Raw genomic sequence first — 23,479 nt, forward strand, 5'->3', positions numbered from 1 at the left:
AAGGGGGAAAGGGCAAGGGGCAAGCGGAAGTGGCGGGGCTGCTTCTCAGCCAACCAGGAGGGAGGGGGCGCATTCTCGGCCTGGGGGCCGCAGCCAATCCGCGGTGCCCGTGCGCGGCGCTGGGCGGCCGCCATTTTGTGGGAGGGCGCGGGCGAAGGGCAGAGCGCGGCGGCGGGACGGCGGCGGCTGAGGTACCTCTGGGCGCCCGCGGGGACGGTGCCGGCCCGGCTGCGGGCCCTTGTCCGCGCCTCCTCCTGTAGGGCAGCGCCGCTGGGCGGGAGGGTGGCCTCGCTGCGACGCCGAGCCGCGGCTCCTCCCCAGGGCGCCCGCGACCTTCAGCCTCCGCGTCGCTCCGCTCCGGGTACCCGGTGCCGCCGCGTTCCCTGTACCCCGACGCGAGCTGAGGCGAGGGAGCGCCGGGGTCGCGGCTGTCGGCGTCAGCCAGATGGGCCCGTCGTGTGTGCAGGGCTCGGGCGAGCGCCGGTGGCGGGGCAGTCGGTGGGGCAGGCCGGCCTCGGCAGGGCGCAGTGGCGCCGCGCTAGGTTTTTGCATCGGTCAGGCGTAACAAAAGATGGCCTTGGCTTTCTAAGTCACGTATGGCAAATGTTCGGGGGGGTTGTTTCATTAAGATTTTTTGCTATATTACATAGTCAGTTCAGCTACAGGCACGGTTATGCTCTGGGGATACATTACTGGATTGCGTTTGCCTAGGAGCTGTGTTAATGAATGCAGCACATGCTGTAGCAGTTTCATGTATTCCTCCTCTTCAGGGGTACTGGTTGCTGCAGCATCTGCCTGGTTTGGTAGGTAACCATGTTGGATACTTGCTGCTTCGGGGGTGAGTTACAAGACAAATAACAGATGTTTGTCTTAAATGTAAAACCTTATTAAACATAACCCCCCCTCATATCTCTAAACATTAGGAGGGAACCCCCTTTTATTGTAAGGGTGATCAAACACTGGAACAGGTTCCCCAGAGTGGTTGTGGAGTCTCCATCTCTGAAGATACAAAAAACAGACTGGACATGTTCCTGAGTGACCTGCTGTAGCTGCCCCAGCTTTGAGCAGGTTGGAGTTGGACAATGCAGTCTCCGGAGGTGCCAATCTGAACCATTCAGTGAATCTGCAAGTGTGCTGCTGTGGCTATGCCAGGCTTTTGTGTTAATGAACTTCATAGATCTGAAACTTTTGTCCAGACACAGACAAAATGCAAAAGTGTGCCTTCATGTAATTAGCATTTTCGTTGTTTGTGTGAAAACACTTCTGAGGCTTTGTAGCTGGCTCAAGCCCTTGCTGGTGTAGCTGAAAAATAACTGGGGAAAAAAAAAAGTATTTTTTTAATCTAGACCTGTGAATGCTAGGGTAGACAAGTAAGATGCAATAGAAGTGTGCAGCTGACAACAGGACAGTTCACGTTAACAATGCTTACACTTTAATATGGTGTAAAAGTTGTAAAGTGGCATTTAGTCACAAAACAGTGTAGTGGTCTAGTCTAAATCTTATTACCAAGGTTTTGAGTATGTAATTGAAGCTGTTTCTTAGCTGAACTAGTGAAGATTTATCTTAATTATGCATTTCAGATTCCTGAACCACTGGTAGAAATTTGTCTGTGTTGAACAGTTGTGTAGGCGCAGCCCTGGCAGGTCTCCTCTTTATAAGTGCTTTGAGGAATTTTCACTTCTATCATCATCCTGCCTTTTTTTTTTTTTTTTCATGTTTAAACTTGGTTGAATGAACTCTGAAAATTATAAATGGTCTTCCCTTCAGAACCCCTAATTTGCTTATCTGCTCTTCTGTCACCTGTTTGGTACCTTAAGGATACAGTGCTCTGAATGTGCCTGCTCCTTTTGTATATCCACTGTCTGTTGAATGTCCCGAAAGCAGATTTAATAGCTGACAATGGAATGTAGTTCAATGTAGACATTAGGTTGATTTTCCTATTGATACTGTCCAACTGACTAAATTCGTTACCTGCATTGCTTGTTAGGACAAGCAGCCATGGCTGGCCATGACTCAGGATCTCAACACCAGTTCACTGGATTTCAGAAGTACTTCAATTCCTATACCATCACGGGCAGGAGGAATGTACGTATTACATATATTAACTTTTGCATTCTGGTATAGTGGTATTTTCTGGGTTTTAGACTGAAACTACAACTTAACTTTTATGTTTTCCAGTATGTAATAGCAACTTACACAAGTATTGCAATGCTCATCTTGTATTTCAAGCTCAGACCTAAAAAGAAAACTCCTGCTGTGACAGATAAGTAAATGGTAAGTGTCTCATGTTCTTCCAGGACCAAAATGCTTCAATGCCAGCTCTGGAAGAAAGTGACAAAGGGCAAGTTGCTAATAACACAATGTAATAGAGAGCGAAAGAAACACAGGCATGTGAACTTCATATTTATAGGGTTAAACCTCAACTAAACTATAACATCAGCTTATTTGGGGACAGTGTGAGTGAAGTAAGTTGTTAAATGGGGATGCAGAAAGTACGGGATACCGGTATTCTTTTTGTTCTTCTGACATGGTAAATGGGACTAGGGACAGCGTGCAGGGAGGAAGGGTAAGCGAGGAAGGAGGAATGGAAGGATGTTGCGGCTGCGTATATCAGGCTTTGCCTACAGCTGTAAGGTGCCTCTGTTCTGCCCTTTTGCTGTGAAGTAGGGATAGCTTGCTTTGTTACTGAAATAATGATGTAGTACTTGAGGACTTAGTTGTATTGGAGAATTCTAAGCAGAGATTAGTGCAGTATGTTAAAAGCTTCCTTTGAACAGAGTAAAGGAGTACCATACTGTGGAACTGTATATATTGCACACCTGATTATGCAAGGCCCATATTTGACTTGCTCTTGTATAGCAACGAGCAAGTACTGCAAAATTCTGGAGTCACTTTCAAATACAAAATTTCCACTGAAACAGCATTTTGAAAAAACCTACAGGCTGTCCTTGTAGTCTTCAAAAAAGGGTAGAAAACAATAAGCTTGAGCATCATTGTTGTGTGTTAAACACACGTGAGTCACTTCTTCATGGGTGTGCTGAAATTTGCCTGCTTGTAACTGAAATTGATTGGGCTTAGGGAAGGGGGATGCTGATTAACTAGTACCACTGTGCAAGACTTGCTATGTTTGATCTCTCTTCTTTTAGCAGGTTGCTGGCATGTCGGAACCCCCAATCTGTGTCAATGTACTGCAAGCTGACCTGTTGTGGCTAATAAAATATAATTAATTACTTGTTTTATTGGAAATATGAAACGGTGCAAAAAAGCATAAATGGCGCTTCTCTTTTTTTCCTCTGTCAAAAATAAGTTACTTGTGGAGATGGAGTAGCTGATGCCTGTCATTACTATCTTAACGCTTCTGGTGTTAAAACACATCCTAAAGTGTTCTGAGCACCTGGTAGTAACCTAGGAAGGACATCAGCAGCGTGACCGTAGTACCGGCATGGAGCTTACGGCTGATCAGAGCATTTCCACACTTCCATGTTAGTGGATAACAGTAACCTTACATGGTTTGCAGTTACCTGGTTTCTGCCATTTTTTGCATTCCAAGCTAGAGCTTACCTGGAAACCATAACTTCACTTGTTATTAATACAATGCAGATTGCAGCTTCTGCCTCAGTGGTCCGTATTCTGCAGAGAACTTGTTTTATTTGATGGAATACCTCCTGAAATAGACTGACCAAATTAGGGTATTTGAGGTTGTTTTTTTTTAAACTGGCCTTTCTTGCAGAGGTAACTGCCAGAAAGAAAATGGTTTGCTTTGCTGATGTTCTCGTAACTCTGCATGTTCATAAGCAGTAACTTCAGTAGTTCAGTGCTTATTTTTCCTGAAGACAGCCTTTTAAACGATGAGGTGTTCCTACTTCTGTTAAGATAGATGCAGCCCCTGCCCAACCCTGAAACTTGCCTATCACATTTTTCCACAGTGTCTTTCTAGCTCAGTTAAAACTTGGTACCTTCTTTACATGTTACATTAGTGTTCATGTGTGAATGTGAGTCTCTGGCACTGAGCATCTTGGGAGGGTGTTGATGCTCAGGGGCTGAACTTGAGACTTCTGACACAAAAGCATGCAAGTATACTTCTCAAACTGAGGGCAGTAGGCACTGTTGCTGGAAAAAATGAGAAATTACAGGGTCTCTGTGCTCTCTCCCTCTAGAGCACGTATTAAAGGCATCTGTACATGCTCGACCTCCTGAATAAATGTAATTATCTTCTTCTATGAGTGAGTTTGTATGAATGGCCTTGCCTGTATAGAACTTTCCAGATGATTAATGGCTTTAACAGTTTTTTAATAGATCTGGTTAGCTAGGACCCATCACTTTTACTGTTAGAATGAGATTTACCTGAAAAGGTTAGTCATCAACTTAACTGTTCTGAATTTGTTCCTCCTAGCAGTGTCAACAGTTACAAGCACTGCTGTTGCTTCCATTGCAGCCATCAAGGGAAGAAAATAGCTTCATGTAACACATAAACACAAACTGTGGTTTTAGTATTTATTATAATATCAAAAGTATAAAACTGTACAAAATACAAAGGCAGAATGTGGCAGTGTTTTTTCTAAACCATCAAACCTGTACATGCTTTGTTTTAGGTAACCTGGTTTATTCACCTTAATTTTATTTAAATCCAAATGGTCATACCAAGAACTAGGACATTTTGTTGAGGTATCATTACACACAAAAAATGCATAATAACTAAGTTTTAACTTCTTTTTTTAAGAAAATTTCCAGGTGAGCTTCCTAATAAATTTTTCACCCTTTATTTTGATGTAGAATGTCTGCAATATATCTTTACTCCAGGGATAAGAGAAGAAATACTTTTCCATTTACCTTAGTAATGTCAAGGTTTATTTTCACTAGAAAGCCAGCAAGTTATTCAAGTGTCCAAGCCCTTACTGGAAAGTAATGAGGACCACAAAACAGATTTCCCTGTATGTATTTTAAAAAAAAATTAAAAAAAAAAACAAACCCAAGCCACAGCAAACCAGGCCTGCCCTTTGGTGATGGTTTCAGTTCAAAGACCCAGAAAGAAGTTACACTTCCCAGCATTTTGCATGTTTTACTCTCCCTTAGAAATAAAGCACTGAGCTTTACTGGTTGTCCAGGAGGACTTCCTGGAGTACAGCGGGTTTATGGGTGGAAATTCTTCCTTCAGCAGACAAGCTGGCCTTTCAAAAGCAAATTAATAATACACTTCGGACTGATTAATCCTTTTACGCTGCAATAACATTTCAATTTCTTGGCTAGTACATTTTCATATATTAAACCTTATACAGAAAGGACAGGTTTTAAAGTTCTTTTAGATCTAATAAAACGTAAAAGGGTTTAAGTCCAACTTTTTAATAATGGGTATTTCAGTTGTGCCTTAGTCATTTCCCCCCCCCCACACACACACCCTTTTTTTTTCATACAATAAAGTATGAAAGTAAATAAACTTCACATTGCACTTCTGGTTGCTTATCACAGTTAATAGCATTGGCTACCTGTGAAAACAGTAAGCTCTGCCTTTTTGATACCTCAAAAGAGCACAGGAGTTTGAAATCTTTTCAGGACTTGGTACTCTGATGCATAAAACCCAAACATGTAACTTTGCAGCAGTTCCCCACAAGCCTCTGCCTGTAGGACCTGCTCTCTCAATGCCCTCTTTGTTGCTGATACTCTCACCATAACTGTTGCCCAGCCAAGGCTACAGTGAATTAAACTACATTCTTATTTTCTGAAACTCAACAGTTTTTGCTTGTGTTTGAGATTGATCAAACATTTGTTAACCATAAATTAAGTGCTTTAAAAAAAAACAATCATTTGAGAACATATACCAAGGCTGTTAACTTCCCACAAGTTTCAGCAGAGCTCAATAGCATCTCTGAGAGGAGACAGCCATTTTCATATACATATGTATATATATTTTTTATCAAAAGCACCATGAACAATTCCTTCTTTTACAGCCATGATGTCTTGTCAATCTCCAGCATTTTCAAACTGTGGATAAATCTGAAATAGTAGAACTGAGAAATGCCACTTGCATTAGTCTACACAGTTTTGTTTTCCCTGCAACGGACTAGTTGCCTGTACAGACATTCCTCCTCGTCTCACATCTGAAGGTCACCACTGCAATGACGGCACAGTCAGTCTTGCGGCTTCCTGATTTACTGTGAACTGTAGGCTCCTGCAGCCAGCAGCAAGTTTCTGCGTGTAAAATGGAGGTGTACAACTGGGGTGGATTTGGTCATGTATGTACCTAGTAACAAGTCCTGTGAATTTTCAGGCAAGTTTATGTGTCCAGTGGCTGTTGTAAAGTCATCGGTTTCTAAATCTTCAAATGCCTTCACAGCATCCCACAGACGAACTGTGTTATCCATTGAACCTAAAAAGAACAACAGTTTAAAGTCTTATATTCATAACAAAGGTATATTAAAAAGTTACTGGGGAGCAAGTTAACAAACTAAAGCTCAAAAAGCAGGTTTGCTTATCACTGTACACTTATGCCCTCATCCTGCAAGGAAGCAGACTTTAATGAGCCTCTCATATACTGAATGCACACATAAAAGTTCCCAGGATTTCAGTTTTCGTGTGATGTAACCTGAACGTCCTGTGGATAAAGCACAAAGAACTACTTTCAAAACACAAGGGTATGGATCATGTCACCTAGCACTGAAAAAGTAAGACCATCCTGTGGGCTAGTGTCGCAGCACTCTCCAAACTAGGCAGCTGCAACAAGGTCTTTTGCTCTCAACCACTTAACAGAACCAGCCACAGCTGCACCTGGTCTACATCGGCCAACCCACCGCCCCTGAAGCCAGCCCACAGCTATGTATTATCAATGCTAATTAACCCAGCTGCATTCCTCTACAATTCCCCTCCCACCCACCCCCTCTTTTTTTTTTTTTTTTTTTTTTTTACATTTCATATCTTATGTTTCTAACAATCATTACAACCTTTTTACAAATAAACTTTTCATATAGTCCGGACATATTGTCCCTAGACTCATACACATATTCCTTCACTTTTATCTTGGGCTTTTAATCTACTGCAGGTAGATCACATTTCTTCTTATCTGCTTTTTTGGCATCTGGGATTTTGTTTTCTTCAGAGGGGGGTCTGATGAACTTATAGTGCCTTGCCCTTTCACCTCTTGGGTCACACTTGACAGTAAGCTGAGTGAACTTTCAGTGCTGTATTCTAGATCTGCTGCTGCTAACACATCATTCTGTGTCCTGAAAAACTTAACATCTTTGTGGTCACCCATTTCTTCTTCAACTGGAGACACCTTTAACAAGCACATAAACACCGGCAAGAATACTACCAGGCCGAGCAGCAGCCGCAACTGCGGGAGCCGCCCATGGCACCACACTGCTCCCGCACCTTCCCCCGGCACAGCCATCATCACTGTCTGGCCGAACCCGCTCTGGACCCGCCACCACCGTGGCTGCTGCCCCATCTGGCCGTGTACTCTGCCACTATTGCCCGTTGCCCTCAGTCTCTTAACTCCACAGCAGTCAGGCTTCCTTCTGTTTAATCCCAACGGCTCACCTTTACCAGTGTCTGATCCAGATCTCCAGGCTCTTCCCACCTATCTCAACGTGATCTGGATCGCAGGCTATTCCCACCTGTCTCTGCTTCATTGGGCACTGCCATCACCGTTCAAAACTTCAAACATCCCTTGGCACAGCCATCACCGCTGTCGCCACTCATTACACTTAGTCTCATAATCTGAAGGGCCTCACACAGGACACAATTGTTGCAGCACTCTCAAAACTAGCCAGCTGCAACAAGGTCTTTTACCATCACATACCAAAATACTCTTCATGCCAGTCCCTCTGCTGCCTTCTCCTTGTCCCTCCTCATCCAGGGCATGCATATTCTCTCTCTCTCTATTCCTTCCTCCTCAAGTCTTCATTGGCTGTTCAACCTCTTAACAGAACCAGCCACAGCTGCACCTTGTCTACATCGGCCAACCCACTGCCCCTGAAGCCAGCCCACAGTTGTATATTATCAATGTTAATTAACCCAGTTCCATCCCTCTACAGGCTAGAAGCCAGTTTCAGGAAATGTTTATGATTCCAGGTTGCATAATATCAGTTTCTTTGCTGATTCAGGGAAGATTGCAGAATTTTGCAAGCCCAGTAGCCTGTGCTTTAACTGGAGCACTAGCAGATAAGTTTAGGTAACCACCAAGCAGGCTGGATCAAACCTGTATCTTGTCAGTTAGCTTTCACTCCTGCAGTAGTGGCTCACCAGGAATTATCACTGCACTCATTCAGGAACATGCTACTACATAAAACTAAAATATTCCTAACCTCATTTCATAAGGAAATTACCCTGATATAATTACAGCATCTGTCCATCATTTCTTCCGTCAGTAACTTGAACTTGTTGCCTAATTTCAACCAGTTAACAGAACAAGTTTTGGGTTCATTAAGTTCCTATACATTTTAAGAAAACTGTTCACTAAACATGGGGAGACAAAGTTCTGCGCCTCCATGAAGGGAAAACTGGCAAAGGATCTCTGCTATATTAGACAGCAGAAAATCCATGAGGACAGACAGGAAAAATAAGCAGACTTCACAAGTTCTGCTGCTTATAGACCTGACTGTCAATATTACATGCACATTTCAATAAATCTACCATGAAGAAATAGTAAGGGTGTAGATAACATCTTCTTTTCTATCACTGCTTCTCTCTTCTTTTGAGCCCTCCTGCGTGTCACGCTCCCTTTCCAGTATCCTGCACCCTCTAGTCCAGCCACTTTGTCTGCCCTAAAGTTACTTCTAACTTCAGATTCCCCCCCCAACAGTGTACACAATCCCAGCCTTCACTGTTGTCTAACTGCATAACACCTTTCCTTCAGTTCCTGGAAGAGCGAGGGGTCATACTTCACAGTCCAGTGAAGTACTCTCTTTGTACCAGCAGTTTTAAGTTGCTATTTTTGCTAAGCAAATGATTCTACTTTGTCTTCCTCAATTTAAAAGAGCCAATTGCATCATTCTCCTTCAGACTTACAGAACACAACAGAAACGTCACTTTTTCCAGTGGCTTTTACCTGATGCTAGAATCTCCCCATCTCTACTGAATCTGAGTGCATAGATAGTGTCAGTGTGCCCCTTCAATTCTCCAACCATCAAGCCATGTCCAATATCCCACAGCAGAACTCTTCCATCTGTTGCTCCAGTAGCCAGGAATCGTCCATTAGGAGAAAATGCCAGTGAATGGATTGGTCCCTAAAAGAGACATTTGCAGGGAGAGGGACACACAACCAAAACAGTTAATTAAGTCTAATCACATTCAGTCAGCCAAGCTGTATTTGTTCTGAACACTGCTCTTCAGATTCTCGTCACAAAAATAAAATCACCTTCACACTGCAAATGATATGCCTTTACCTTATGTCCAGTGAATATTCGTACACAATTCCCATTCAAAACATCCCAGAGCCGTATAGTCCTGTCTGCTGAGCCTGTGGCAATATAGTTGGAGTTTGGATGAAATCGGGTACACGTCACATCAGCAAGATGGCCAGCAAATATCCGTAAAGGCTGGTAGTGATCTGTTGCCCACAGACTGAAAAGAAAAGTTTTATTAATAAAAAGAACCCTAATGAAGTTCAGCATCTGCAACTGTTGGAACGGGTCCAGAGAAGGGCTACAAAATCAATTAAGGGCTGGAGCACCTCTCCTATGAAGACTGAGAGAGTTGGGGTTGTTAAACCTCAGAGTTGCCTTCCAGCGCCTAGAAGGGGCTTATGAAAAAGATGGGGACAAACTTTTTAGCAGGGCCTGTAGTGATAGGACAAAATGTAATGGTTTTAAACTCGAAGAGAGTAGATTTATACCAGATAGGAATCCAGGAGGAATTTATTTCTTTTACAGTAAGGGTGGTGAAACACTGGAACAGGTTGCCCAGAGAGGTGGTAGATGCCCCACCCCTGGAAACATTCAAGGCCTGGTTGCATGGGGCTCTGGTCTAGCTGAAGACATCTCTGCTCACTGCAAGGAGGTTGAACTAGATGACCTTTAAAGGTCCCTTCCAACTCACACTATTCTATGATCTGCTGCACAATGAGCAATAAAATTAAGTAATTATGCAGTGGTTTCCTAATGGTCAGTTTATGGGATTAACAGGATCTGTTTTGGAAAAGTATACTTTTTCAGAAGGGAGAAATAATTAACATTCTGCCAAGTTGTTAAACAACTGGAAGAGAATACTTCTAATCAGATGGTCACATAAGAGGACACCATTTCTTTAGTTGTCAGATAATCTGATGCGTGTTGAAAAGTAAAAAACCCACTACATAAACACATGTGTTCAGTATTTTAACAAACATGAAATAAATTTTATTTCCAGTAATAGGATTGGTTAGAGTATATCAGCTAATCACTTTCAGAGTTAATCCACCACAAATTGACTCAGACAAATAAAAAAAAAATCCAGTCTCTTACCGAGCCACTCTGTCATGTCCCCCTGACACAAAGTAATAACCATAAGGAGAGAATTGTGTATCCCATACTGGATAGTTGTGTCCTTTATATCCCACCAAACATGTGAATGTTTGAAGACTCCACAATCTGACAGTGCCATCCTCAGAACAGGACAACAGATAGTTCCTGTCACAGGAGAAAATACAACATATTACATATTGAACTTACATGTGGACTGTATAACCATTGAGACATCTGTGATAAGACAAACTGTTCACTGAGCAGCATCTGTTTAGCACATCACATGTAAGTCACCATTTTAGTGGAGTAAACAACAATAAGCAATTCCAGCACAGAATCCAGTCCTAAACCCTTATGCAAAAAAGAGATGATTGGATGTTGATGACTAATTCTGCTGACACAGCAATACTGAGAAGAGGAAAAAAATACTAAAAAACCCTTTTTTACTCAGGCTTTTACTCAGGAATTCCAGTTATATGAAAAAAATTGCTAGTAAACTGCTATGCTATGTTATTAAAAAACAAATCTTTTAGTATAATAAATCCTGAAATTTTTTTTAGTTGAAAGAGAATTCATATCATGTTCACAGTCTCAATTCGTAATTTAGAGACTATATTTATGTTCCACACAGAGTTTACTTCTCAGCTGTGTTTCTGTGATCACTGTTTCCTGACTAGACACATGCAAAAGCAAGACTTTAGACATTTAAACCTCCTTTCTACTGTCTAGACTTTCAAAATTACATAATGGTTTTAAATGTCTTATTTTAAAGATACTATTCTATATGTTTTGGAAATAAAAGTCTCAACAGAATATGAGAAACCTGAAGTCCAATAATATGCTACTCAGCCTGGTTTTATGTTTTGCAACGCTGTAAGTGAAATCAATGCTGCAGTATTTTTCGCCCCTACAATCCAGTTAGTTAAACCCCAGCTTAAACTACAGTTTGAAAAAAAGCTCTTCTATTTTGCCATCTAAGACCTGAACCTCAAAAATGGTGCTGGCATCCTCAGCTCCAGTTGATTTCAGTAACAGCTGACAGTATTCAACACCCATAGCATCAAGAGCACTTACATTTGTACACAGTTTCCTACAAGCTGCCTAAAAAAGAATTGCTTTAACCTTCTGGAAAAAGCTGCATTAAGAACAAGTTTGTGCTCAGTAGCATATAATTAAAACTCAAAACAAGCAAACTAGTTAGCTTGTAAACTTGTTTTACCTATCAGGACTGAAGCTGGTGCCATAGACAGGTCCACTGTGACCATATAAAATCTTCAACTCACTTGCTGTTTTTTCATCCATGATCCTCTCCAAGACATCGTCTGATTCTTTGTCGATGAGACTGAGGTCTGCAATATTTCACAGTTCATGTACCATAATAATTATCAGGAGTTCAAAGATAAATGCCATGAACAGGAAAACAATATTGTCTCTAAAAGAGGCAAGTACGATGTGAACATGACAAAGTACCTGGGAACTGGTAAGTTTGAAATATACAATGGCATTTAAAATATTTTTTACCACCATAAAAGTAGAAAATAATGCTTTGTATAAATTATCATTTTCTTAGGTCTTCACTGATACACGTTATTTTTCCTACATATATTGTTCAGCCTCCAAACACAACAACATCTTCGTGACAGAGATGCCAAATTTACATGCCTTTTTCAAGGAAGTTAATATGCCACAAACACGCTTTGCAGGCATGTTTTGACAGCTGCACACTACGTACAACTTAAGTCTGTAGGCTACTATTCACTGAACGTCATGACCACATCTCAGTTAAATATCAAGATTAAGAAACATTTGCATGGTATCTAGCTTCAACTGCAACATATTGTCCCACAGCTCAACACCTACACAAATTCATGGAAACCAGGCTTCTTTAATTCTGCTGTTTATGTAAGATTCTCCTCCACCCTCCTCCAAGTTCCCTCCTATAACTTCCCCCAGAGTATCTCTAGTCTCTCCCCTAAATCACCTAAACCCAATTGTCTACTACACCCTGTAGTTACCATCCAGTTAAGCAGCAAGATGGCTTAGCAAGTTCTAAGCTCTGTGAACTGACCATCTCACAGCAGGTGTACACAACAATTTCTCATTCCTTTAAAAATGTTTTAATGGCAGTATATAAGATGCGATGATACATCTGTACACAAACTATTTCTTCAAAGTCAAAGCATCTAACCACTAAATACAACTCTCCTGCCACAGACATCTTTCTCTGTTCACAAAAAACACAGCTGTCACAAGTAATGCATGCTCATATTAAGTGATATTGTCTTAATTACCTGCTGCTGTTTTCACACTACGTAGCTTTTTCGGAGTCACAGACCACACTCTGACAGTAGAGTCAGCAAAGCCTCCTACAATCATGCTGGAGTCATCTGTAATATCCACTGCAGTCAGACCCTACACACAAAATACCCATTTGTATTGTCTGTATCTTTTGTGATGCATTTCAAATATTACAAAGTCCTAAGCACTAATAAGAAAATAAATTTGACTTATTTACAACATAAGTGGGAATTTTTCTAGGATAGACATAGAATCATTTAGGTTGGAAAAGACCTCTGAGGTCATCAAGTCCAACTGTTAACCCAGGACTGCGAAGTCCATCACTAAACCACGTCCCTAAGCACTACATCTATGTGTTTTTTAAATACCTCCAGGGATGGTGATTCCACCATCTCCCTGGGCGGACACAAACACAAAAAATTCTTACACCATTAAAAATAAAGCTGTATAAATGAAGCACAGTCAATACTGACTAAACAGTACCGTTTTCCAGTTTTGCACTGAAACACATTTACTGCATTCTGTAGAATACACTGAGGGCCCCACAGGAAAAGAAAAAGAAGGAATTATAGCAAAATCAGAGCAAAACAAAGGAACATGGAAATTATGTAGTTTAAGAAGTCTTTAAAGAGAATTTTGAACATTTTGGAACAAACTTTGCAATGCTTATTCCAATTACTCCAATAACCCTTCTCTGCCAATGCTGTTAAGTCTTCTTTCTTTATTAAGAGTGATGTTTACAATTTTTGATTCCCTTTTCCTAATCACCCAAACTCTTTTTTACCAACCTGGTAAGCATTAAGGAACGTGTAGAAACAGATGGAGGGCAGACACTCTGGGCCAAGACGCACACGCCTTGCAGCTTCCTTCATATTCATTACTTTATCCAGTTTGTCAGAGTCTTTCAGTTCAGGCAGAGGAATTCTACAAGAAGCATGTATTTTTACAGACTAAAAGGACCATCCATACTGTTTATCTCAACAAAGCAAGCAAAACCTTTGCATGCAAACCTATGCCTCAATATTCAAATGTGAAACAAGAATTAGAAAAAAATTAAAGACTATGTAGAAGATTAAGTGATGAGAATAAGAGCCAGTAGCTTTAAAGCAGTGGAACAAGGTAAATTAATATGACGTGGAAAGATTAGTGGGTAAATGAGTCAAAATTTTATCAAGGGAAACACAGACTGACTAGAAGGGCAAAGACAGGGTTATATGCTAAGCTTTCCATTATCTCCCTTGGAAGTCTTACAACTAAAGCTGTGTACAGCTGAACTGGCCAAAACATTAAGAATGTCACATGAACAGCAATGCAGATTTGGCATGACAATACTGGATTTAACGAGACCTCTACACATTGTTCCCTTGGTACCTGTTTTGGGGAGGAGCATTAGGGTCTTGTTTTTTACTTTTTGACCCTACACTGTCTTTCCTAGGTTTTTTCTTCTTTGGCTTTCCTTCCTCATTTTCTCCTTCTTCATCTTCATCATCCAAAGGCACATCAAACTCTGGTTCTTTCAGTAAGCCAAAGAAAACCTGCAAGCCAATAAAATACACAAGCCAAAATAGTATTTGCTGTTCTTCCTGAAAACTAATTTTTTAAATGGAAACTTTTCAATGTAATAGTCTGAGCAACAGAGCTGCCGCTTTAAAACTGCTATGTTTAATATTACCACATACATTGCTGGTAAGCCCATAACAAGTGTAGTACACATTCTGCTGTTCTACCCAGCAACTGATCTGGACAACTGTAAGTTCTCCCACCATCTCTTAGCACCTCCTTAAAGCAGAACCCCTACAGCTTACATAACTTATGTGTATAATGGTGCAGTACTACACTGTCAAGATCTACACAAACAGCCCTTGCAGTAACTGGCAGTAAGAATTACATCTGTTTTACAAAAGATAAAGCCAAGTAGTCAAATGTCCATTTTAAAACCACAGAGCAATTCATGAGTGAGTTAAAGTTTAGTTCAGTGGATCAACTACAGGGTTGTCACTCAAAGGAGTTCAACAGTTTCTTCTACCAGACAGTGACACATCATCATCTCTCTACTCCTGCCAACAACCATTTGAACAGTTCTCTTCCTTTGTTCTGTTCATGCTGTCTTTTACAACCTCAAGTGACAACTGTCAGTCTACACTAAGGTATCTTCCTGAAAAACTTGGTAGAATTGTTCAGTTACAAAAGTGCAACAATCTTTGCCTCCTACCTTTGCTTTATTAGCCTCTCGTTTTGCCTCTCCAGCCAAGCTTCCAACCATAGCATCTATCTGTTGTTTACTGCGAGGCATTCCATCAAAGATGTCAATGTAAAGATGTTCCTGAACAATGTTCCAGATCTGATTGTTCTGCTTTTCCTGAAGATGCCTCTTCAAGAGTTGGTAAGAGTCACGTGAAATACGCAGCACAAACTTGCTTGTTCGGAAATCCAGCATGGTCTCGTTACCTTTCATATGTTCTTTTTTAGTTAAGCTAGATAACACACGCAGGTCATCCTGGTAGTAGCACTCTTGATCCCCATGAAATCTATTGAAAATTTAAGATATGATAAAAGATTTATTACAAAAACATTATTTCTTAACTGCAACACTTACTTATGTTAACATGAAACATATACGCAATGACCTTTTAGAAGCTACTGACCACACATGGGATTAGTTTTCTGCTGAAATAAATTTCATCCTGGGGAAGATAAAAAGTGACTTACTGTATACAGTAAGAGCATTCAACAGTTAAAAAACAAGATAACAAGAACACAGAACTGGAACCTGACAGAATTTCATACACCCAAAGGGTTCTCACCTAAAGTAAATAGTTACACTAACAAGTTTATTTACAGAAATAAACCCTTAATTTGTTGTATCATAAAGTACAGGGCATTTTTTAATTTAATTATGCAAGACTGCTTGGATGCATTTCTATCTGGTTCATATAATGAACATTCACATTTCACAGTGTATGTTTCTCGCTCTCTACTTGCATTATATAATAGCTAACATACATCTAGAGTTTCCCATTTTTACTCAAGCCATGTTACAAAATCATTGTGGCAAGTAATGCTTTAACTATTTACAGAACCATTTTTGCTGATCATATTGGAAGGTGAAAAAATTATCATCCTGAACTGAAATATTTCATAATTAGTTTGAACCCAGAAAACAAATTATATTTAATTTTCTTCTCAAATTATAAAGAAATGAAACATAGTAAGAGCACTACAAATTGTAGATTAGACATAAATTAATTCCTTTAATCTCATCTGAAGAATTTCAATATATATGATATGACATTAGCAAATACTTACAGCACATATTACTTTGGCATCCCAGAGCAATTTTACAGTGCTAAAAAATGACCCCACAATCTTTCCCTAAAGAAGAAGCATTGATACTTTTGCAGCAAGGAGCCCATCAGCTCACCATAAGGACTATTTAAAATCTGCCTATTGACAGATAAAAGCATGTAGTCCGCGCATCTTTCTAACACAGGAGATTTGAAAAGGATTTAAGAACAGTTACTGTAATCCCTGGCACCATTACTTCAGATTCCAAATATCTTCAGCATTAGGGAAGAAAAATAGTATGTACATATATATACACACACGCCTACAGTACTACGGTTGATAGATTTAATCAAAGTAGAAACACAAAATAATGCAAATTTACAAATGAAAATTAAATTACCTTTCAAAAAAAGACTTTGCTTCACTCTCATGTTGATTGTAGACCAATTCCAAGTACATGTGTACAAAGAGAGGATAAAACAGCTGAGACAATTCTGCTCTATGACAGTCCAGGGAACACTCAATGAAGTGTTTTAATCCACTGTAGTATTCCTCATACAGCGTCGGGTCCCCCTGTTGGTTGTAGGCAGACAACACTGCACTCACATCTGGCTGATCTTCCACAACAACGCCTCTTTCAACTGCAAAAGCATTAGCATATAACAACAGCTTGCAAAACAGTCTTAAAAATCGAGCAAATATAAAATGGCTAACAACTCCAGCGGTAAGGTGAGGCACCTGAGCAAAACATGACCCCAAGTCTTGTCCTTGTTCAGCATTAAGTTTAAATGATAAAAATGAGAGGATGGTAGCCCATTATAGTCCAGCAGCCAATTCCTAGGACATTTAGCCTTTTTTTTGCACTTTCCCTGCCAACAGTTGCTTATAAGGTATTTAACATAATGCCTAATTCAGCTAGGATGATCATCAGTGCATTAGAAAGTGTAAAGGAAGAAGCCACTAACATCCCCAAAATAAGTTATCTTTACCGCTAAGGCTAGAAACTCTTAAATGAGGAACAGAATATTTCTAAGCCTGCAAGATATATCCAGCATAATTACTTTGTTTTCAGCAAACAAGCAAAATTCATCAAGTTCAACAATTCATTAAGACCACTACACAACGGTAACAGGGCAGTGGCTTTTTGTCACTTGCTAATACTTCAAGAGCTTTGTTCTACATAACAGTCATTAAACACTTTCATTGTTTTATCTTCCATATAAAAAGTTGTATCAGGTGATAGTAGTCACAAGCTGACTTTACCCTATACATTCACTGGAACTCAGACATATCCATTCATGATACTGTTCCATTAAAGCTGCCCCACAGAACACCTTAATTAAAAATACGTAAGATTCAAATTATACAAAGGACATTTCAAGTACCCAGCAACTCAGTCCAGAAACGTATAAAGCCTCCTCTACAAACATCCTATGACTCTTTCTTCAAAATGCAGCCTGTACATCAGGCCGCTGTTCTCATCCCTGTGAGCACACCTTGGACCATCATCTCTAACTACAAAGAAAACCTTCAGGCTCCTGCTATGCCGTTAACTGAGAAAGGACACAAAGCCAAGGGGAAGCACCTTTCTGACAGCGCTCCCTGTGAACACGCCAGGTACCCCACCTTTGGTCCGTTGCTCCAAGAGGGCCACCCCGAGGAGATTCCGATCTCTTCCCGAGTTGTGTGAGGGAATGACACCCAGGGGTCCCCCCAGCATGCCAGGGCACGCCCTCACCTGCCGTCCCAGGGAGGCACGACCCGACACCGACCCTTGCGCCCCGGTCACGGAGAGCCTCCGAGGCTGCGAGAGGCACAAGGGACCCCCACGGCCAGGGGTCCCTCCGGGAGGGGGCGGCCTCCCGCCCTGGGCAGCGACCCCGCCATCCCCGCGAGGGCCTCACCTTTCCCCGGCGGCACCGCGGCGACCGCCGCCACCCCGGGGCTGGAAGACGCGACGGTGGCGACGGTGCCTCCTATCGGGATAGCGGCGGCGGCGGTGACCCGGCTGAGCAGCGCCTCGCCGCCGGCGGAGTCCGCATCGCCGCCCGGTCCCAAAAGCCCAGCGCCGGCGGGGCTGAGGGCAGCCGCACCGAGGTCGTCCCCGAGCAGGCGGGCTTCGCGGCGCAGGATCTCCTCGGACTCGCGGAGGTTGCTGCGCCGCAGGAACTGCAGCACGGCCACCAGCGTCTGCCGGTCCAGCGCCGCTGGGGAGGCGGCCGGGCCCGCTGCCGTAGGCTTAGGGGGCGCCGCCTCCCCACCGCTCCCCGCCGCCTCCCCCTCAACCGCCGGGGCCGGGGGAGCGGCGGGAGCGGCGGCAGCAGCGACTGGAGGAGCAGCAGGAGGCTGCGGCGGCGTCCCCGCGTCAGGGTCCGGCTTTACCACTACAACCTCCGCCGGCTCCTCATGCAGTGCCGCCATCTTGCACCGCCCTCCATTCGCCGGCGGCAGGTAGTCACCGTCAGGCGCGGACGGCCTTGCGACAGTCAGAGCAAAGAGCGGGTACTGTTGCCGCTGCTTGCCTAAGTACTCGCGACTTCGTTTTGCGACGCCGACGCCGCCTGCAGCGCTTTACGGCAGCGGGGGTGGTACGGGTCTGGGGGAGCGATTGTGAGGTAGCCACTGTGCTGTGGGCGTCCTGGCACTACATAAGCATAGTTTTAGGTAATGACTGTGTGGATAGGAACCGTGGAGCTTAGCAGTGCTTGCGGCGTGCGTGTGCGAGAAACCTCATTCAGAAATGGATCGATTTGGTGTTAATTAACTACCGGTGCTCTTAGAGTAGACCGAGGAGAGCCTTGGGACTGTATGTCGTTAGGGGCTGTACTCCGAATTAATTACAGTTGGGTCGCCTCGTTTTCCAGGTGCCTTTGATACCGGATAGTGCTTAATGTGTTCGTGTGTTGTAAAGAAGTGTTGATATTGCAGAATAAAAACCTTATTTTGAATGAAGCCGGTATTTGGCGATCCATGCGTTTTCGTGATGATTTTCACTTTTCCTGTATTTCGTTACACAGTCACTTAATTCTTAGTTGGAGGAATGACGAGTGTATATAAAAAAAAACCAAACAAACACCAACCCACAATGAGAAAAGTGAGCCGCAGGCTATGGAAACTGCCGCCCGTGGGCCGGACGCATGCGCAATGGCGCGCCGCCGCCGCTACAACTACAGTTCCCAGCATGCCCCACGCCGCGCCTGCGCCCCGGGCGGGCTGCGCCGGTGGGGCCACGCTCCTGCCCTCCGCCGCGGGCAGCCGGCCCCGTGTGTGCCCCGCTCCCCGCCCCTAGCCATGGACATGGACGTCGGCTCTGTAGTCTCGGGGCTGTCGGGCGGGGATGGAGCAGGCCCGGGCCCGGGCCCGGCCCCGGCCGACGAGGACCGGGAGATGGAGGGGGCTCCCAGCTGCTCGGGGTCGCGCCCCCTCCCCTTCGAGTTCGAGCGGAGCCGCTCGGAGTCCAGCGGCGATGAGGACGACGACGAAGACGAGGAGGAGGAGGAGATGGAGGAAGAGGAGCTAGAAGGGGACCCCGGGGCTCGGTTCGGGACGGACGACGGGGAGCTGGACTCGGACGACGAGCGGGAGGTGAGGGCCGAGGGGCGGGGACCGGCCGCCGCGAACGGCTCCCTCGCGAGCCATGGCTCGCTCCCGGCGTGCCCCGCGCCGCCGGGGGGGCGCGTGCTGCTTGCCGCCGCCGTGGCGGGGCCGCCGGGACCTGTGGCGGGGCCGGGGGGTGGCCCCGACCGGAGCGCGGGGCACCGCGGGGGCAGCGGTGCGGGAAGGGCGGGAGTGTGAGGTGAGGAGGGGCAGGCGGCCAGGGCGGGAACGATGTGGGGTGCGAAACGCAGCGTCTTCGGGTGAGGCCTGGCGTCCGCACAAGCCCGCCGTTACCAGGCAGGTCCTGTGAGCAGTGGGCGTCAATTTGCACACCTGTGGGGACTGAAAACTTCCAGGTGCGAATCTGGACACCGGCTTAGGCAGTGTAAGCCGTGTGGTAATAAGCTTAATGGTAATATGGTAATAATACTGCCCAAGGCCATTCTGTCTGTCTCGCTTAAAAGAAAACCTTACAAACTCTTGGCATGACTGAGAGGATGGTAAATGGTGGCATGTGGGTGAAATAAATGGTGTCGTCGAGGGGAAGAAAGCCCCTCAGTCAGGCTTTGAGACAGAGGCAATGCAGTGGAAAAATCTAACATGTTACCTTTTTCAGACGGATCTCAGGTCATTGCCATAGTAGAAACCTGTTCTTTTTTTGAAATAGTAGACTTCCAACAGGAAAATTGATGTGAAACTACTTGTACATATTCTTAATAAGCGTATTTTGTAACCAGAATTCAGAGCAGTGACATTTCAGTCTTTGCTTCAATACAATCCCTTACCTTGTGTAGAAATAAGAGACAGTATTAGTTACGTATCTTGACTGGGGGCTCCAACATGCTTACTGAGCATTTTCAAATAATGGTATTATTTGCTACCAGTATCTGCTTCAAGCTTGCTAATTATTTAATATTCTGTTAAGGGGTTTATCCAAAAGAACTTTTCCCAAAAGGATTGTTTCACAAATATCTGAAAAGTAAACAAATTGGATTGCCATTCACAAGAAAGTAAATTCGGAAGACTAGATGAAAGTCTTTAGAATAGGGCTGTATGTGAGGAATGATTGACCTCTTAGGAAAACCCATTTCTGTAGCATGTTGATCCTTAGTTTTTTCATAGTTTAAGGCTGCAATTTTGATGCTTCAATCAGGAAATCTCATGACTTAGCCTGTGTATTCAAACTCTTATAAACTGTCTTTGTTTGTAGCGTATGATAAATCTCACAGAGTTGACCCCTTACATCCTGTGTTCCATCTGCAAAGGTTACTTTATTGATGCTACGACTATTACAGAATGTCTGCACACCTGTAAGTATCATAATTGTTATTCAAAGAGTTTAGTTGCAAATTCAAACAAGAATCAGCTGTTGAGATATTCAGGCTTCAAAAAGATAACTCTGTTTGAAGTGAACGTGTGTTATGTTTATTCTGTTCCTTAAGGAAAACATATGTGTGGATATTGTAAGCATCAGCAAATCGTGAAATCAATCAATCGTGCAGTCAGCTTAGTTTTCCAGCCTAAGAAGGAAGAAAATGTAGGGAAAGATAAAGCCTAAGTAAACAAAAATAGAGCTACTACCTTTTCCTTTAAGTAGGGTCTAGACATTTGACTGAGAAAAGACAGTTGAGTGGCTCTGAGTGACTGAAAGCTTTCTAAACTGTTGTTGATATGAGCTTGCTAATTCACAAAATTCAGCGAGCAGGTGTTGTGGAAGTGCCAGTTCAGATATGGAAACAGTTATATGCACCCATGGAACAGTCTGTATAATCTGCTAAGTAGAAATAGGTGGATAATAAAAAAATTATTTCAATTATCTGGTCTTGTTACTTTTCCCCTCAATCCTTGTGTTAACATTTTTTTCCATTGCTAACAGAACTATTTTCTCTCAAGTCTAATAAAACCCTTCCTGTGAAACTGACACTTTCAGCCACACCCATGTTCATACCTGAATCCAAGAATCTTGGCTTCCTAGTCCTTCCAGCCACTAACACTACATAAAGGCAAAATGCTTCTTTGGGTTTTTTTCCTTCTCCCCCTGCCCTCCCCACTTTCCCCTTTATGGGGCACTGCTTACTGTTTTGATATATACCACACACAGTTCTCAATTTAGGAAAATGCACAACTTTAGTAAGGTCGGCATAATGTTGGAGGTACAGCTATAGAGGTCTCTTAGAAGTTTCCTGGTAGATGTTGTGGAAAAGTTTGATGTGTTCAGGATGCTATGGAGCTGATTTGATAGTTAGTAGGTTATTTAGATATTTCCACTCGCTAGCTTTCCTTCCAAATTTTTAAAGTACACGTAAAATACAATGGAATTGGCAGAATTATACTTACTTACCTTGGTTCTTCCACTAGAACTGTTTGTAGGGTGCTTTTCAGCAAACCTGTTGTCTGCAGTAGTCAATGTTCTCTTGTCTTAGCTCTACTCTTGTTCTGGGTAACACAATTACAACATTGAACATCTACCTTTGCATCAATTGGATTAGGATTATTTGTAGGAACAATCCTGAGTATTCAGGAGTTGTGTATCCTGTACAGGCAGAGAGCTCCTGTTTACTTAAGTTTGGAAATTGACCTATTTGCTTCATTTTGTCTCTGACAAATTTAATTTGAGAGATCTGGGTGTAATTGCTCCTCTTGTGTAAGAGGTGGTATTGTACAATGGACATGTGATTTTTATGGGGTTTCTTTTCTTTACAGTTTGTAAAAGCTGCATAGTGAGACACTTCTACTATAGCAACAGATGTCCAAAATGCAATATTGTTGTACATCAGACACAGCCCCTTTATAATATCAGGTAATAAGTTAATGCTATTTTTCTGGGTATAGTTTTTTCAAGTTTTGCTGCTTTCTTTTAAATGTTTAGTTTTACAGACTTGTGATGCTTTCCTATTTCAAATGAAGGAATAGTTTAAAGTAGTACATTGTGTTCTTTGTTTATACAAGTTGCATTTCAATAGTGAAGGTAAAAATACTCAGTTTCTTGTTTTACCTAGTTTATATCCCTTTTTAGGGTTTGTTACCCCTCACGCTGGGTATTTGTGTGCATTTAGTCAGTGTTACAGGTGATATGAGATCTTAACTATTTGCTTTGATGTCCTTTTACACAAAGCTTTGTTGGCATGGTATACTTATGTAATTGTGAAAAATTAGTTTCAGTTTGTCATACTGTTCATGAGTTCTTGAAGGGTGGTGCTTTTTAATTTTGCATAGCTGCTTCTGTTGGAGCTATGCTTTCAGGACATGAATTCAGACAGATACAGAGTTGTTGCTCTGCCACTCCTTATGTACATCAAATTGCAATAGTGTATTTAGCATCTTTTGTTACAACTTAACAAAAACTATTCTGTATTGCACCAAAGACACTTTTTTTTTTCCTTTTTAATAGACTGGACCGGCAACTGCAAGACATAGTCTATAAATTAGTTGTCAATTTGGAGGAAAGTAAGTCCCTTTCTTTATTTTATTACCATCTAGAGATTAAAAAGACTGAACAGAAAGCAGAGTAATTCAAAGCCCCACTTCTGCTCTGGACTCTTTAAAATAGTTTTGTGATGTTTGGTTATAAATCTTAATAAGTTAGCTGTGACAGCTGACATCTTTCTGGCTGCTAAATGCTATTAGGAATAGCAGTATGTACTCTTATCTCATGAAATACAGGTGTAACTGTATCCAGATAATATTTCACAGTCATGCCTCATATTTTTATATAAGTACAGAAAATACAATTCCATGTAGTAAGTTCACTTGGCTCAGTTGAAAGAAAATTGCTAAGACTGATTCTCTCAAATGCTTTTATTTTTTCCTCACTGCCACATTTATTTTTTCTGATGTCTCATTTACCTTGAACTTCAGGAGCCAAT

At 42.5% G+C, this 23,479-nt stretch overlaps 3 protein-coding genes across 3 annotated transcripts in view; 2 read left to right on the plus strand and 1 right to left on the minus strand.

Annotated features, from left to right (window-relative positions):
* Window positions 1–62: 62 nt before the first annotated feature.
* On the plus strand, window positions 63–3,230 carry ATP5MK (ATP synthase membrane subunit k). The gene is made up of 4 exons (XM_040606339.1): window positions 63–191; window positions 1,988–2,085; window positions 2,179–2,274; window positions 3,147–3,230. Exons 2-3 carry the CDS (start codon window positions 1,999–2,001, stop codon window positions 2,269–2,271), a joined length of 180 nt encoding a protein of 59 aa, XP_040462273.1. The 5' UTR covers window positions 63–191; window positions 1,988–1,998; the 3' UTR covers window positions 2,272–2,274; window positions 3,147–3,230.
* Window positions 3,231–4,480: 1,250 nt separating this feature from the next.
* TAF5 (TATA-box binding protein associated factor 5) lies at window positions 4,481–19,037 on the minus strand. The gene is made up of 11 exons (XM_040606338.1): window positions 17,921–19,037; window positions 16,417–16,657; window positions 14,944–15,259; window positions 14,103–14,266; window positions 13,520–13,655; window positions 12,725–12,845; window positions 11,653–11,782; window positions 10,434–10,598; window positions 9,378–9,555; window positions 9,041–9,218; window positions 4,481–6,364 (listed from the first exon to the last, which is right to left on the minus strand). The coding sequence occupies exons 1-11, from the start codon at window positions 18,435–18,437 to the stop codon at window positions 6,147–6,149; spliced, it is 2,364 nt and encodes a 787-aa protein (XP_040462272.1). The 5' UTR covers window positions 18,438–19,037; the 3' UTR covers window positions 4,481–6,146.
* Window positions 19,038–19,204: 167 nt separating this feature from the next.
* PCGF6 (polycomb group ring finger 6) overlaps window positions 19,205–23,479 on the plus strand; it is a 28,427-nt gene continuing 24,152 nt past the window's right edge. The window contains exons 1-4 of the mRNA XM_040606491.1: window positions 19,205–19,601; window positions 20,824–20,923; window positions 22,317–22,413; window positions 23,005–23,060. Coding sequence (XP_040462425.1) covers window positions 19,308–19,601; window positions 20,824–20,923; window positions 22,317–22,413; window positions 23,005–23,060 — 547 coding nt within the window. The 5' untranslated portion in view covers window positions 19,205–19,307. The remainder of the gene's footprint in view (window positions 19,602–20,823; window positions 20,924–22,316; window positions 22,414–23,004; window positions 23,061–23,479) is intronic.

This window comes from Falco naumanni, chromosome 9 (genome assembly GCF_017639655.2).
Source record: "Falco naumanni isolate bFalNau1 chromosome 9, bFalNau1.pat, whole genome shotgun sequence".
Lineage (NCBI taxonomy): Eukaryota > Metazoa > Chordata > Aves > Falconiformes > Falconidae > Falco > Falco naumanni.

Coding starts and splice junctions, on each gene's coding strand:
- ATP5MK (XM_040606339.1), top strand. CDS start 1,999: ATGGCTGGCCATGACTCAGGATCTCAACACCAGTTCACTGGATTTCAG. Junction 2,086..2,178: donor CCATCACGGGCAGGAGGAAT/GTACGTATTACA, acceptor TATGTTTTCCAG/TATGTAATAGCAACTTACAC.
- TAF5 (XM_040606338.1), bottom strand. CDS start 18,437: ATGGCGGCACTGCATGAGGAGCCGGCGGAGGTTGTAGTGGTAAAGCCG. Junction 11,783..12,724: donor TAGTGTGAAAACAGCAGCAG/GTAATTAAGACA, acceptor GAAATATTGCAG/ACCTCAGTCTCATCGACAAA. Junction 10,599..11,652: donor ACCAGCTTCAGTCCTGATAG/GTAAAACAAGTT, acceptor CTCCTGTGACAG/GAACTATCTGTTGTCCTGTT.